The sequence below is a fragment of the Staurois parvus genome, unplaced genomic scaffold (assembly GCF_062004578.1).
Source record: "Staurois parvus isolate SC_StPar_1 unplaced genomic scaffold, SC_StPar_1.0 ptg000155l, whole genome shotgun sequence".
Taxonomy (NCBI): Eukaryota; Metazoa; Chordata; class Amphibia; order Anura; family Ranidae; genus Staurois; species Staurois parvus.
Window position 1 is genome coordinate 17224090 of NW_028317951.1, and position 17334 is coordinate 17241423.

Genomic DNA, 17334 nt, shown 5'->3' on the forward strand with positions numbered 1-17334 from the left:
ACCTATCAGTTTGTTTTGTAACACATCATATTTGGAAATCAGCTGCATTTGCCTTCTCAATGTCCACCTTCTTGCAACCAAAAAAACAACCTTGTTTCTTTATCCTAAATTTGGGATAACCCACCTTAAAAATTTCTGAAATATTTTTTTTTAATTGTGACCCCATTAAGGAAAATGTTCCTCATTTCCTGACCTATGATGCTTGTACAAGAAATTAGGGACTTGAATTCCACCAATGCAGTATGACATGGTCGGCCACAAAAACATTATCAGAAGTTCTAACCTTTCCTCATCCTGCCATTATTATTATGATTTTTATTTTATTGGTATTGTTATACAGGATTTATATAGTGCCAGCAGTTTATGCAGCACTTTAAAATATAAAGCGAAACAATACAGCTGGAATACAAATCATGGAGGTTAGGTAGGTCCTGTTTGTGAGAGCTCAAGGCAGTCAAGTGATACAAAAAGGTAATAACATGTGGGGATGAACTGATGGAGAAAACGTTCAGTTGTTAGATTGAGGTGATGTAATGTAGCTTGGGACAGAGTTGTGGATGGTTTTGTATGTTGTTAGTATTTAGAATTGTATTTGTTGTTCAAGCAGAAGCCATTGATTGGCAGAGAAAGGTGGTGAGGTGGATAGGTCTGGCAGTAGCATTGATTTTAGATAGAAAATAGTGTAGCCTGTGTTGAGGTAGGTCAATAAGGAGGAAGTTACAATAGTCGTGAGAGATAACAAGGGAGTGTTTAGTAGATTTGTGGTGTTATTGGTTAAGAAGGGGCATATTTTGGAAATGTAATAGATGTGAAGCCAGCAAGATTTGGACAATTATTGGACGTGAGGCTGAAACGAGAGGTCACGGTCCAGGATTTCACCTAGCAGCCTGGCATGAGGGAAGGCACTGATAGTTGAGCTATTGATGAAATGTTGGGGAGGAAGGGGCATGGGGGGAGGAAATATTGAGTTCAGTTTTGGAAAGATTGAGGAAAAGGTGTGAAATGCATAATGATATGTCATTTTGTAAATTAGTGATGCACGAGACTGAAGGGGTGAGCTGAGAAGGGAGGCAATTCTGGTTGTCATCAGCATAGAGATGGCATTGGAAGGCATTGATCAAGGAAAAAGGTGTAGATAGAGAATAGAAGGAGACCAAGGGCAGGGCCTACAGATCACTATGGGTAGAGAAGAGAGGAGGAGACAGTTGTAGGTCACACTGAAGCTCAGGTAGGAAGAGAATCGTAAAAAACAGTGTTGGAGACCAAGAGAATAGGGTTTTTAAGGAAGGGTGGGTAGTCAGCTTAATCAGATGCAGTGTTGTGGATGAAATCAGACTTTAATGGTTTAAAAAAGTTTTTATTAGTGAGGTAGCAGTTGAGATGGTTGTACACTTAGGGGTTGGTTTTCTAAAACTGGAGAGTGCAAGCTCTATATAGAACCCAATCAGCTTCTTAGTTTTACTGTTGAAGCTTAAAGTAATTCCTTGCATTAAGATAGAAAATGTTTATGCATCAGCACCCCCCCCTCACCCCCCCCCCCTTTGCTTGCCTGAGCCCTCATTCGAGCCAGCGCCATGCACATCTGCAGCTCTTCTCTCTGCTCACTTTCATGTCTTGCTGGCTTTGCTGGGGCGCACCATTACTGTCAATCAAAGCCAGTGACAAGGGAGCGGGGAGCCGAGTCCAGCTATCTGTGTCAATGGACGCAGAAGTGGGGCTTGGGAGTGAGCACGCACAAGTGCCCCCATGGGAAGCAGCTTCCTGTGGGGGCACTGGACGGAGAGGAGGGGCCAGGAGCACCAGTAGGGTGCAATTCCATTGCACAGAGCAGGTAAGTATAGACATGTTTGTTATGTTTTTGAAAATAAAAAATGAACCTATACAATCGCTTTAATTGAATGGGCTGAGGTTAGAAGCTGACTGGCTACCATGCAGAGCTGCACCAGATTTTATACTCTCCAATTTTAGTAAATCAACCCCTTGTTGTTCTAGAAGGTAAATGGGAGAAAGGAGATGGATCTTAAGTTGTTCATACTGGTGGGGTTCAGTGGGGACTTGTAAAGTCTTGTTAAAGCGGTAGTAAACATAACTGGAAAAAAAAAATTCTTGCTGCAAGGTAAAGACATAATGTGCTAGTATGCATCACATACTAGCACATTATGAAAGACTTACCTTGATACAAAGCCTGTTACTACTAACAGGGCTTCCATCTTCACCTGGTCGTCCATCCAGGTTCGTGGGCTCTGGCTGCTTGAATGGCCGAGGTGTGATGACATCACTTGCACACACCTGCGTGGGAGTCTTAGTAGTGGCACAGAGCTCTGAAGGAACGGCATGAGTATGCTGTTCCTTTAGAGCGCATGCATTGGTGACGTCACCAGCTGCAGAGACACATAATATCTCCTAAATAGTGCATGTATAGGAACTATTCCTTGCATCTACAGGTAAGCTTTAATTTAAGCTTACCTGTAGGTACAAGTATCCAATGGGCGTTTACTACCACTTTAAAGAGATCTTAGCTTAGCATTTGAAAAAAAAAATAATAACACATGTCATACTTACCAGGTCTGTGTAGTGGTTTTGCACAGAGCAGCCCCGATCCTCTCCTTTTCGGGTCCCCTGCCAGCACTCATGGCTCCTCCCCCTTGACCAGTGCCCCCAATAGCAAGCTCCCTCTTGAGCCCTGGTTTATGCATCCATAAAACACATAGACCCTGTCTCTACATTGGCTCACTTGCTGTGATTGACAGCAGTGGGAGCCAGTGGCTTCTGCTGCTATCTCAGCCAATGAGGAGAGAGAGACCCAGGACAGCTGAGGCTCCTTTGCACATCACTGGATTGAGAAGGGGCTCAGGTAACTATTAGTGAGGGAGGGGGGAAGCAGCACACAGAAGGTTTTTACCTTCATGCATAAAATGCATGAAGGTAAAAAACCTTCAGCCTTTACAACCAATTTAAGTATAGGGATTACAAGCATGTTTGGAGGCTAGGGGAAGATGCCAGTAGAGAGGGAGAGATTGAAGATTGGTGTTGGAGAGTGTAGAATAGAGCAAGATCGTGGCCAGAGTAGTTGTGAGGGAACATTGTGCAAGAGAAAGATTCTTAGAGAATCGTCAGAGAATTGTCAGAGAAAAGTTTAGCAACCTCCGCTGTAGTAACGGTCAAAAGAGGAATTATTGAAATGTGGTGGTACATATGCTAAGATAAGTAGACAGATATCTGGACAGTGAAGAGCTCATCACAAATTGCATCTATCAATTTCTGAAATGACTGGCAATGTCCTGGGCAGTAAATGAGTTAGCAAAGGGGAGGCAGTAGGGGGTGAAGTAGAGCATTAGAGGTAGAAAAGAGTTGACAAGGACCTAGTGAGAGAGAAGGAATGAAAGTCTTAGCATAGTCAGTAGCAGAATAGAGCAGAAAGGGGGATTAAAGGAGCAAAGGTTCTTATGGCTAACTGGTGGTTGGAGGGATAGAGGGTTTAAGACAGGAATGGTGTGAAACGGGAAAGCTGTGATCAGAGAGGGGAAAATGGGTGTTAGGTTGCAAAGTGTACAGTGATGGGAGAATACAAGGGCAAAGGCGTGGCCATTGGAGTGAGTAGGAGTGTGTCCATTGTGTTAGGTCTAACAATAATATTTTGTTGACAAGTTAAGAGTTAGCAAGGGTATTAGCATTAACAGGGATGTTAAAGTGTTACTAAACCCAGGACCCTGCATTCACTATATCTGGTCTCCCACAGTACATAAAACATGGAAATGCAATTATTGTAGTAAATATAAACTGCTAAATACCTTTTCTCATCAGCAGTTAGAGCAGTCTTGTGACTTCAGCAGAGCAGTGGTTAAAGCTTGTAGGAGGAGTTTTCTTTCTGCTCTAGGAGGATGTGAAACCCATGACCCTCTTTCTGAACAGTGCTGATTGGCCCTGTGCTGATCTCATGCACTCTCCCAAGAAAGAAAAAACCTCTCTAGCAAAACACACCAAACTGAGCATGTGCATGTGACTACAGATTCAGTCTGTATCAGGTGTTCATTTTAACAAGAGGAGGGGCAGAGAAGAAAGGATGAAACAGCCTTTTTACACAATGCAAAGGATTAACCCCTTAGGTTCCACAGTGAGTATAACAGGCATGCTTTACTGCATATACAGACTGATTTTACTGTTGTGGGTTCAGTAACACTTTTTAAAGTGGAATTCAAGGCACCACCTCACTAACCCTAAAACTGTCCCCTCCCCCCTCCTAATACCCATTCTAACTAATCTGTTTAAGAAAGATCTGTATACTTACCTTTTATCAATCTGCTCCAGTCCGGTTACATGATGTCCCCTGTGTCAGTCATCGCTGGCTGCAGGAAGAGAAGAGGGTGCTCCAATAACAACTGGTAATGCCTGGAGCAGTGACGTCACCCCTACGCTTCAATGGCCCATCCATTTTTTGCGCTGTATTCTCTCCTCTGCAGCCATGCTGGCTGATACAGGGTAGCCAGATCATGTGATTGGACTGGATTGAGGCTACAAACATGATCCCAGTACTGCTTTGTAAAGTCAGCAATTCTTTGTCATGTAAAAGTGATCAGAGTGGCTATAAAACCACTTCTACAGGCAGTGAAATGGAGTGTACCCCCCTCCCACCCGCTGCCATCGCCTTTACTGGGCTCTCTCGTCCGTTCTTGGAGCCCGGTAAAGATGCAACTGGTTCAGTCGCATTCACTGAGAAGAGTGGTAGGAACAGAAGTTCCCACCCACTCTGTGACATCAATTTGTTAGTGTATTTATATTAGCTAGTACATCTAACACTTCCCTTTCCCCAGACTGACAATGCAGCTGTCTAAAAATGCCCCTGTCCTCCTTCATTCAGAGTAGGAGCACTCTTATAGCTGTGTTACTGGCCACATCACCAGGTGAAAACAAAGGGGATAAAAGCCTAACAAAAGAAAACTAATGCTGCCACCACATCTAATGATTGGTAAGCTGCAAAATATAACATTTTTGGTATGGGGTTTAATACCACTTTTAAGATACAATAAAAAAAGTCTGGAGAGTCCGATTTCTCTTGGTTAGTGAATCATAAAGTGCAGAGACCAAAGCATTGGTATGACAGTCAGACAATTAGTATTTTAGGAAGAAGATGACAGCAATGGTAGCCCACAAATTTCTCTCAGGATTGGGTTCCTATACTGTACACTGGTCTTTTAAATCAGCGTTTTTCAACCACTGTGCCGCGGCACACTAGTGTGCCGTGAGATATTGTCTGGTGTGCCGTGGGAAAAATTGCAATTTCATCCGTAACGTGGCCTCGGCTCACAAATAGACCAATGATTAGAACAGCAATGGGCCGCATACGGCCCGGCGGACCTTTTAATCTGGCCCGCGGAGCGTGATACTGTCAGGATGATCTGTCCCCCTCGACGTATCTGCGCATGTGCCGGAGATCGCCGATCGGCTGCTAATGCCTGAAACTGGCACATGCACAGATACGTCGAGGGGGACAGATCCTCATAGGAGACAGATTTTCATGCTACACCGGAACGGCGAGAGGAACGCGCGGAGCAAAGGTAAGTGAATTGACACAGGGGGGGCTTGGGGACTTAATATGGGGGATGAATTAATATGGGGGATGAATTACTATATGGGGGATGAATTACTATGGGGGATGAATTACTATGGGGGATGAATTACTATAGGGGGGATGAATTACTATGGGGGATGAATTACTATATGGGGGATGAATTACTATATGGGGGATGAATTACTATAGGGGGGATGAATTACTATGGGGGATGAATTACTATAGGGGGGATGAATTACTATATGGGGGATGAATTACTATATGGGGGATGAATTACTATATGGGGGATGAATTACTATGGGGGATGAATTACTATATGGGGGATGAATTACTATGCTTACTATGGATGACACATACACATCATTCATCTACTCTTGGTCCGGCCCCCGGGTCCAATTATAAAATACTTTATTATTTCATAATAAAGTAATTATAAAATAATTTCTTTGTGTTTGATTCCTATTCAAGAGAATTACTTTATATATAGTCAATATAGGCACAGAGGTAAATTTTTTTAACATTTTCTAATGGTGGTGTGCCTCGTGATTTTTTTCATGAAAAAAGTGTGCCTTTGCACAAAAAAGGTTGAAAAACACTGTTTTAAATGATATAATATATTAACAGGAAGTATAGTTCCCTCTAGTGGTCAACTTTTAGTATGTACCAAAGTTCTAAAAAGGAGCTGACTGTAGAATTCCTATTAAAAAATTAATACATAAATACAAAATAATAATTAAAAAAAATAAATGAGAGAGAGATAGATTGGACGGATGAGGCAATGCTATTAGACTGTAATGTAACTGTAGTATTCTTATATAGATTATAGGTTGTAGATAGTATTCCAATACAGATGTCACTTGTGTCCTAGTTTATAGGTTTATAGCTGCCCTTAACACGTGTGTGCATTTTTATAGGTCCTTGTTTTATTTGGTTTGTGGCCTATATGTTTTAAGTGTTCTTGCTACTTGAAGAATATGACAGGCAGCTAAATGCACAGTTGAAATACCCATATGTAAACTGTCTTATCTGCTAAAGGACTTGTAGTTCTGCCCAGCCATTTTTGTGATTCATACATCTCTGCTAGACAGCACAGCTAGGAGGCTGTTAGCATACAGTGGTCTCCCAGCCTGCAGATGGGATCAGTAATGAGCAGTAGCACACTGATAAACTTTCTCTTCTCTCCCCTGCAGTCAATGTGATCCCTGTCAGGACATGCAGCACAGCCTGAATAGTTAATGGTGCTGCTGTGCAAAATATGGCTACAGGCTGATGTCATGCTTATGATAGCTCTATGCAAAATACATATAAAGCAAAGCACAACTTTCTTTTTGTGTGTCTAAAGACAAACCTCTTTAATTTTTTTTTTATAGTGTGGAAGTATTAGAATCCCTGTTGGCTTTTATAGTGGACATTCACCTTATCTATTTTTCCTGGTGGCCATTATCACCAAAACTGGAATAGAGGGCATGATTCAAAGGGGAAATATTCTAATGCTGAGATGTCATCTCAATTCCTGTTATGTTTTGGCTTTAGATATACTTTTAATATTTTTATATATCTGCCTGGAGTTCAGCTTGAATTTAGATAGTATGGCAAGGATTTTGTTTGAATACATGCCACTGTTTGGCTTTTGAAACCAACACCTCACCACTGGGCCTGGCAGCTTGTACTGAAGTATATTTTCATGTGAATCTACTGTCTACAGTTCTAAAATGAATTTTTGGGAATTAAAGGTGTTGCTCACAGTTTTCAGCCAGTTTTCTGCTTTTTTTTCTCCTGATTGTTCTAGCAAAGTAACCCTATAACATGATTGGTTCCTTTTGGCAACACCTTTATATTTTATTCCTCCAATGCTTTTGCCCTGGATAAAATGTCTATTGATGTCATAAAAGGAAAATGAACAGTAAAAGATATACACTCACCAGCCACTGTATTAGGTACACCTACTAGTGCCAAGAAAATATCCCCCACACCATTACACCACCAGCAGCCTGAACCATTGATACAAGGCAGGATGGATCCATGCTTTCATGTTGTTTACACCAATTTCTGACCCTACCATCTGAGTGTCGCAGCAACCAGTCTGCCCATTCTCCTCTGACCTCAACAAGGCATTTTCATCCACACAAGTGCCGCTCACTGGATATTTTCTTTTTTGGACTATTCTCTGTAGACCCTAGAGATGGTTGTATTTGCAAATCCCAGTAGATCAGCAGTTTTTTACATACTCAGACCTGTCTGTCTGACACCAACAACCATGCCATGTTCAAATTCACTTAAATCCCCTTTCTTCCCCATTCTGATGCTCGGTTTGAACTTCAGCAAGTCGCCTTCACCATGTCTACATGCCTAAATGCATTGAGTTGCTGCAATGTGATTGGATGATTATCAATTTGTGTTACCAAGCAATTAAACAGGTGTACCTAATAAAGTGGCCAGTGAGTGTATAACACCATTACACATACATTGGCCTGTAAACAGCCTAGTTATCCATCTCTTGCTGTACGGCTTGGTAAGATAAATTCTATAATGGAATTAGAAGATCCTTCATCATTCAGAAAAACTTGGTTCTACAGATCAGAATTAATTTCTTCCATTGAATAATCAAGTCTTCTACGGGCTTAATAAATGTACATATCAGATGGATTATCACATATTCTATGATGGTATTTCATAGCTTTGCACAGGTTATTGGCCAGTTTTCCCAACTCCTTCTTCTTTTGTATTCCTTTTCTTCTCCTCGTAGATGTAAAAACTATTTTAATTAATAGCACTGGGTATCTTCACCCCTTTGCTAAAGCACTGGGTATCTTCACCCCTTTCCGACTGCCCAATTCATATGTGAAGCATGAAAATGGTGCGCTTTAACACCCACACACTGTACATATGTGTTGCTGGGTGGCCGGTGTTCATGTGCTGTGAAAGACAGATCTTGGTCTGGGGTATAGAGTGGTAGCTGTGGGATCAGCATCTGATCATATGACCACAGTGGTCACATTACTGCTGTTCCTTGTTTCCTCCTTGGTGTTCTGAACTATTATTGGGACACTGTGGCAGGCAAGAAAGGATTAAAGTGGTTCTAAATACTGAAGGTTTTTTACCTTTATGCATTCTATGAATGAATGTAAAAAACCTTCAGCGTTTAGCTCCCCCCTCAGCCCGTCCTTACTCACCTGAGCCCGATTCCGATCAAGCGCTGTGCACGAGAGCAGAAGCTCTCGCAGGTCTCTGCCTCTTCATTGGCTGAGACACAGCCATTGGCTCCCACTACTGTCAATCACAGCCAGTTAGGAGGGAGCGGGGCCAGGTAAGTATGACATGTTTGTTATTAAAAAAAAAAAAACACGGAACCCTTACAATCACTTTAAATTGCCATTTAAGAATAAATGACCTGATTTTAATTTTTTCATCCTTTGTGGCCTCATTGTAGCCACTTCCTGTGTACATGAATGAAGTCTAGCAATAGCTGCATAGCTGCTTGGCATTTCTCAGGGCATGCTTCCTGACAACAGTGGGCCATGACTGCATAATGTGTCTTCAAATAGCTACTTGTAGTCTCCATTGGAATAGAAGACAAGAGAGTAGAAAATGGGGCACAGGAACAAAGCTGTGCCACTCTATAACAGGAAGTGCAAGGTGTTCAAGTTTTATTTGAATGAGCTATGAGTAAGGCTTTGATAGGATGACATTCCTTAGTGTTGACTCTGTTTGGAACATGTGTACTCCTTGGACAAAATAAAGAGAACGTTTATTCATACTCACCTGGTTGCCGACTTTATCTACATAGAAGGACTCTTGTGTTGCAAGGTGGAGACTGCAAATTAGGCACGGTGAGTGGAAACAGACAGATCTTGCCGGCTCTTATTTCATGATTGGGCTGCAGTATCATTATCTTGCACGGTTATCTTAATTAGAGCTGCAAAGCTTGCATGTCAGTTTCCTGTGACCTCCAGCTGTTGGTTAAATCCCAATCCACACTCACCAAAGTCTTCTCCCGGCAAAGAAGATCAGCCTCTAATGGACAAGTTTGTCTATCAGTGGTGACAAAGTTATTCAACGATGCTCAGAATTCAGAAGTGTTGTGATAGCGTTGTCACCCTGTTATAGGAAGTAACTTGTTTGAAAGAATCATTGGGTATGCAAATAGTGAGTTTGCAGTTAATGTTGCACAACATATTATATATGATTGACTCTAGTTCTACTTTAACTCCATCCTCCAGGTCACCTCCCACAGTCACCACTGGCCAACACACTTTCTTCACCCTGTCCTGTATGTCTAAATATGAGCGGTCACCAAAATATTGATGCGTAACTGTCCTGCTCCTCACTATGGTGATTTGTATGATACTAAGGGATGTTTTACTTCTGAGCAGAGCAGAGATTCTGGCCAGCTGATTTTGAAAGACTTTCTGGCATGTGGGATTGTTTGTGGATAAGTAATTGAGAAAAGGTTTGGTGCATGGAAAATATTAGCAGACTGAAACCCAAACATGCTATATTCTTGTGTTTGTTAAAAAAAAAAGATAAAAGCTAAACCATCACAATTATGGGGTTAAGCATATTATTTTCTCCCACTCCAAAGAAAATAATTTACAACAGTTTCCTGTAAAGCCCCCCTACCCAGCTGCAAGAAGGCCTTGCAGTACTGTGACATCACAATTGTCCATATCTCGCAGTGGGCTATATCAGAAGTCTGAATGTTACATCTTTTACATCTAGTAACCCATATTAAAATGTATTACTGTTCTACATGAGTTAGATTCATCATTTAATTGCAGCTGCTGTATCTGCTACTATTTATAAATTATTATTGTTATTATGATTGTTATTATTATTGATTACTACTACTACTAATATTATTATTAATAAAAAAGTATTAAAGCGGTATTAGGCAAAATTCACACAGCCATAAACATTTTACAAATTTTTTTACACATGTGAATTTATTCTCTTTTGAGAAGAGATTAAGGGGGGATATGATGAACATGTATAAATACATCAGTGGTTCATATAGTGAACTCGGTGTAGAGTTATTCACCCTGAGGTCATCACAGAGGACAAGGGGGCACTCTTTACGTCTGGAGGAAAATAAATTAATCTCTAAATACGGAAAGGTTTCTTAACAGAAAGAGCTGTGAGAATATGGAATAGACTCCCTCAAGAGTTGGTTCTGGCCAGCTCAGTGGATTGCGTTAAAAAAGACCTGGATTCTTTATTAGATACACAGAATATAACTGGATACTAACATTTATAGGTAAAGTTGATCCAGGGAATATCCGATTGCCTCTCGGGAGATCAGGAAGGATTTTTTTCCCCTGCAGGAGCAAATTGCATCATGCTTTCTTGGGTTTTTTGCCTTCCTTTGGATCAACTGTGGGTGTAGGATTATAACTTTTTTTTTTTTATGGTTGAACTGGATGGACTTTTCAGCCAGACTAACTATGTGATTTCTAGGAGAAAAGTTCCTGTGTAATGATCAGTAAAACACTTGCGTTTAAATGCGTAAAGACACATATGAGTACATCATTTGTTTTAATGATCATTTATATTCCCCTCTGTTTAGGCCTAATTTTCACACTTAGGCTCCATGCACATTGGGCTTAAAAAAACTGCCAGTTCCCTTGACAGAAAAAACGCTGATCTAGAGTGTTTTTGAACTCAGTTTAGGTGAGTTTAGGAGAATTTTGCATTTTTTCTGTCAGAAAGCTCCAATCAAAAACGCAATCCAGAAGTTTTTTTTCCCCGCGTCTAAACTTGGAGCCTAAAATAGGCCTCTAATCGTCCTAATGTGCATGGACACATAGGATAACACTGAGCTGCTTCTACAGGCAAAACACAAAACTCCAGTAGAAGCAGCAAATTTTAAGCCAGTGTGCATGGAGCCTTACAAACATGTAAAGGCAGTCCCCGGGTTACAAATAAGATAGGTTCTGTAGGTTTGTTATTGTATTTGTATGTATGTTGGAACAGGCACAATTTTTAAGTGTAACTCCAGCCAAAAAAATAAGTTTTAAGCTTTGGATAGCATAGGGAAGGGTTAACTGTCCATGCAGTGTTGTGGGATTGCTGATAGGTCCGCCGGATAGTAGGTGGCAGAATGTTGTGAGCAGCAAGATGGCTGCCCGGTGCTGGTGATTTCCAGAACCAACGTGAAGTCATGCTGCCTCCATTCTTAACCAATTCAATACCAGGCAATTTTACACCTTCCTGCCCAGGCCATTTTTCAGGTTTCAGCGCTCTCACACTTTGACAATTGCGCGGTCATACAACATTGTACCCAAACTAAAATTTTATCATTTTCTTCACACAACTAGAGATTTCTTTTGATGGTATTTAATCACCGCCGGGGTTTTTATTTTTTGCTAAATTAACAAAAAAAGACCAAAAATTTTGAAAAAAAACCACGTTTTTCTTTGTTTCTGTTATAAAAGTTTGCAAATAAATAATTGTTCTTCATAAATTTAGGCCGAGATGTATTCTGCTACATGTCTTTGGTGAAAATAACCCAAATTAGGATGTATTATTTAGTTTGTAGGACAGTTATAGAGTTCACAAACTATGGGATAGATCTGAAAATTGATCAATCCTGAATTACTGACAGCCAATCTAATTTCTTGAGGTCCAAGAATGTCAGAATAGTACAGATATCCCCCAAATTACCCCTTTTTGTAAAGTAGACAGTCTGACGTACTTCATAAGAGGCATGGCGAGTTATTTGAAGTTGTATTTTTTTTGTCATAATTTTTCGGAAAATGAAAAAATTAAAAAAATTATTTTCACTATTTTTTTTTTTTTTTTACATACTGTCACCAGTGCAGTACAGCATCATCATATAACTGGCATTGGAGTGAACAGGGACACTGACTGGTGACAGTATGAAAAAATATATATATATACATTTTTTTTAATTTTTTTTTATTTTATTATTTTTAATTTTTTATTACTTTTTTTACATTTTTTTAAAGATTTATTTTCATATGTTACTATGACCAAAGTAGCACAATGTTACCATAGTAACATTGTACTACTTTGGGGAAGTGATCAGTATTTTTTTTTTTTTACACAATTTGCTTATAGCAAAGAATTACTTTGCTATAAGCAAGCATTTACCTGAATGACATCGATTCATTCAGGTTTTTTTTTTTTGTGCTTGGCTGTGATTTGGCCACAGCTAATCACATGACATGTGCATGTGACCTGCTGTGACCATTCACAGCTAGACACTAGTATACAATGGATGGCATGAATGAAGCTATCCATTGTATACAACTGTCATGTGACCTACTAATGCTAATGAAAGCTAATGCATTTTTGTGGCCGCCAAACGGCTATAAAAATGGTACCAGGGGCATTTCATGGGTCCCCCTACTGACCCTGGGCCCTTGGGCAGTGTCTAAGTGCTCTAATGGTCAGTCCGCCCCTGTTCACACTTTATAATCAGTTACAGCATACATTTTTTTTCTTTTGGGACAAAGGTTTTCCATAAATAAAAGCTGATTTTTGTAAGCACCCCTGCTAGTGTTAAATGGTTTTTCTCATCTCTGTAACTGATACATTCTGCTGGAGTGCATGTTCTTTTGAAAAACGAGACTTACTGGCTGGATCACTAGATATAAATAGATGAAAGACAGCTCAAAAAGTAAGAAAATGATTGCAGCCATCACATCAAAGAAACTGCAAGCTGCAGTATAATAAATGTTTGCTTTTGGGTTTAATACAACTTTAACAAAATAAAAAAATGCATATTTACATTTGTAATTATTGATACTAATACCCCCTTTTTAGTTTCATATAAGTGAAAGCACCACAACAAGAATAGAAACATTTACAAATATTGCTCATGCTAATAGGATAAAAAAACTCACATCTCTTGTTTGTAAGTAGATGCCATATGAAACATATATAGCTTCCTTTTTGGCTAGAATAATTCCTGATCTGGAATGTTGGTATTATTCTGTGGTCTTGACTGACCCCTAATGGAGAAGTAATATATTGCTTCTTAAAAAGAAGAATTAATAACTGGCTTTTTCCAGTGCAGAAATACATAGTTTTTATTTTTATTTGCGCAGTATGTCTTACATACAGTTTTTTTTAATATGTGTAATCTGTCTTACTTACCTTAACTGGCTTAATTCTGATTTCTAATTCTGAACGTATTGTTAATTTAAACACTGCTGCCAGACAGCACACTTATGCCAGACCTTACTTTCCTCCACTGCCTTGAAAACAACACAGCTTGGTTGGGGCTGTGTCTGAATAGTAAAGATGCCACTTTCTGATTAGGACATTTCTGTGCTGTTTCCACCAATCAGCAAGCTCCATTTGCTAGATGCAAAACCCTGTGCATTATAATAAAGTCTGATTTGCGTATGGTGTTGCCTCTTCCTTTTCCAATGATGTATATGGAAGTAAAGAGGCTAGTACAAAATAGAATAAGGAACTATTTTAAAATACAGATTGTATTTTTATGTACAGAAATTTTAAATTAATACATATCTGGATTAAATGTACTTTATATCTGACTTTCTTTAAAGTGATTTTAAAGCTTTGTTTTTTTTTAATTAAAATAACAAACATGTCATACTTACCTCCCTGGTCTTCCCTCACTGGGGTCCTCCACCGTTGCTCCAGGCCCCTCCGTCCTGCCAAGTGCCCCCAGAGCAAGCTGCTTGCTCTGTGGACACTCGAGTTCGCTCCCGGGCCATCCCTGTATGTCCATAAGACTTAAGCCAATGGCTCCTGCTTTGTCTCAACCAATTAGGAGAGTGAGACTCGGGAGAATCAAGGCTTTCATGGACATCTCTGGATTGTAATCAGGCTCAAGTAGTTAGTAGGGGCTGAGGGGGAGCTGCGCACTGAAGGTTTTTTACCTTCATGCATAGGATGCAAGAAGGTAAAAAACTTTCAGCCTTTAGAACCACTTTAAAGTGTATTTAAAGCCGAAACATTTTCTTTTATCTTAGATAAAAGAGGAAATGGCTAAACTCTGCTGGGGAGATTTCTCTTCACTTCCTATCTTGGAGACACAAAAGGAAATGAGAGTAAATCTCTCCGAAGTGAACATAATTTCAAACTTAAAGTGGAACTTTATTGTAAAAAGAAAAAAACAGTAGCAGAAAGTTTTTATTTGCATAAGAGACAGCACTACGGGGAACTCATATATGGTGTCTTAGACACCCTTAAGAATTGCGTTGGGCCACAACACCAAAATTATCAGTGCTTGCCAGGTAGAAAACTACTGCCAGAAAACTGATTTTAATGCTTTAATCAATTACTCTGTATGTGTCTCTTCTGCAATCACTGCCTTTTAGCAAATTCCTCTGGGTGTACACATGCAACTCAGTATGTAATCTCAACATGCCTAGGTGCTGGGATGAATTTACCCCATGCACATGTGCAGGAGTTATGTTGTCCCACACCAGCCGATTAAGACGGCCAAAGATGCTGAACCTGGAATAAAACAGCAGCTACAAATACTGTAGATGCTGACTTTTAATATAAGGACACTTACCTGTCCAGGGATCCAGTGATGTCCTCACCCAAACCGATTCTATGCAGGCACCAGCATCTTAAATAAGGGAACCTGATAGTGAAGCTTTGCGGCTTCACAGCCAGTTTACTACTGCGCATGCACAAAGCGCACTGCAGTTTGTGAATGGTCCCCCAGTCTTCTGGGACCAGTGATGTGTCCCGGAAGGCTGCTGGGAAGGAGAAGGGGGCTGAACTTCCAGCTCAGATCTCTGCAGCACATCTGACCGGAAGTGGAAGTGGGTACCTGTCAAAACCAGGTACCTGCTCCCCCTCAAAAAGTGCCAAATGTGGCAATGGAGGGAGGAAGGAGGCAAACAAGCGGAACTTCCCCTTTTTAGTGCAGTTCCCACTTTAAAGTGTAAGTAAAGGCATTTTTTCTTGTTTTGGATTGAGCAGTGAGGGAATAGACCCCATATAACGTTTTTTTTGCTGTGTGTGCCCTGGTGGCCGCTGTCACTGAGACAGAAAGTTATGGGAAATTCAAAATATTAGAGTTGTCTTTAGAGCAGGAAGTAAGGGAAAATCTCCAAATGGGACACCTGTCTTTATGAGAACTCTCTATAGTAGAAATAAAGTCTGCAGTGCTTACCTGTCCTCCAGCGGTACAAAGTAAACAAGATCCCATGTTGCTGCTATATTATCTATATTTGGAATTCTACTTTAAGCTCTGTAACATTTCCAAAATGTGCTTGTTCTTAGCAAATGACACTACACAGCTACTATCACTCGCCTGTTATCTCTAGCCTTTACTATTGCAGCTCCCTCCTGATTGCCTTACCTTTACACAGGCTATCCACCCTTCAGGCTATGAACGCTATTATTTACCTTACTGACTAATCAGTGCCTCCTTGCCAATCCCTTCACTGTCTCCATTCCCAGTGTCTGAAATTCAGAATGTTAACGACAAAAAAGCCATTTACAGCTCTGTACCAAGCTACATCACCAAACTTGTATGAAAATATCACTCAAACCATCATCTGTGCTCCTCTCAAGACCTCGTGCTGTCTAGCTCCCTTGTTACTACCTTTCATGCTTGCCTCCATGACTTCTCTAGAGCCTATCCTCTGGAACTCTCTGTCTCAATTTGCTATCTCCTACTCTGTCTACTGTAAACCCATCCCACTTCCACCTAAAACTGTACCTTTACGTTCTCCATCAGCTCATCAAGTTACTACTTGTTGTATCACTTGGCCCTCCCTCTAGATTGTAAGCTCTCACAAGCAGGGTCCTCCTTACCCTCTTGTATTGAATTGTATTGTAACTGTCTTACCTCCCTTTGGTCTGCAAATCACTGAGCAAACTGGTGTTGCTATGTAAATTCTGAGTAATAATAATAATAATGTTTGTGTTGCTGTCTGCATCCTCACTGTGGAGATTTCCCTTTGCTTCCAGTTCTGGTGACACATAAAGAATTGTTTTGGGTTGGCCTTGTTTCCTTTTTTTTGATCTGTTACAATAAGAAGTTTTGTAATCACAAAATACACCAGTTAGGGATTCCATGATGAGTAACAAGGTTTCTTTAAAAAATATCATACAAGAATTGCCTTATGTCCTGCCTGGCTTAACAAGTCCTGATTTAATAGCTTGTACTGGACTGGTAAGGGAATCCATATTTTAGGGAGGGTTTTTAAAGTGTAGGCTATGCAGCCTCTGCTTTATATTGTGCACGGTCTGTTCCCTCCACTGATCGCCTCCTCCCCACCATGACAGCCATCTATGTATGGCTTGGGGGCTGTTACATTTTTGAAAGTGTTGTTGAGGTGAAATACTGTAAGCTGTACCTATTACTTGTATCACTTTTTCTCTAGAGTTTGATGCTTGTCCTTTTTTTCTCAATGACCACACATGGATTTCTTGATGCAAGCTCCTTGATGCAAAAGTGTTGTGAAAAACAGTGTTTTTGGAATAGCTTGCTTCTCTAGCTCTAGTTGTATATAACAACATTTTTTTATATTTCAGAAATGCATGTAATGTACAATATTTGTGGCTTGGGTTACTGACTAAGACTGTTTTCTGTTGCAGAATATGAACCAGAAGTGAAGAAGTCACACGAGGTGCTTTCAGGAATTGAGAAGTTAACGGTGGGTTTTTTAAATCAATGTGTATATTTTCTAACAGTTACTAAATATATTATCTTACTTGTACATTTATTTTAGTAATTTACATAGTTCCAGCATATTCTTCAATGTGTTACACAGAAGACCAATTCGTTAAAACAGAACTTACCTTTGCTT

The 17334-nt window shown here is 40.2% G+C and overlaps 1 protein-coding gene across 1 annotated transcript in view; it reads left to right on the forward strand.

Moving 5' to 3' along the window:
- Positions 1–17334, forward strand: part of FNDC3B (fibronectin type III domain containing 3B) — a 413185-nt gene that overhangs the window by 268367 nt on the left and 127484 nt on the right. The window contains exon 7 of the mRNA XM_089675519.1: positions 17123–17181. Within this exon, the coding sequence (XP_089531645.1) occupies positions 17123–17181 (59 nt within the window). The remainder of the gene's footprint in view (positions 1–17122; positions 17182–17334) is intronic.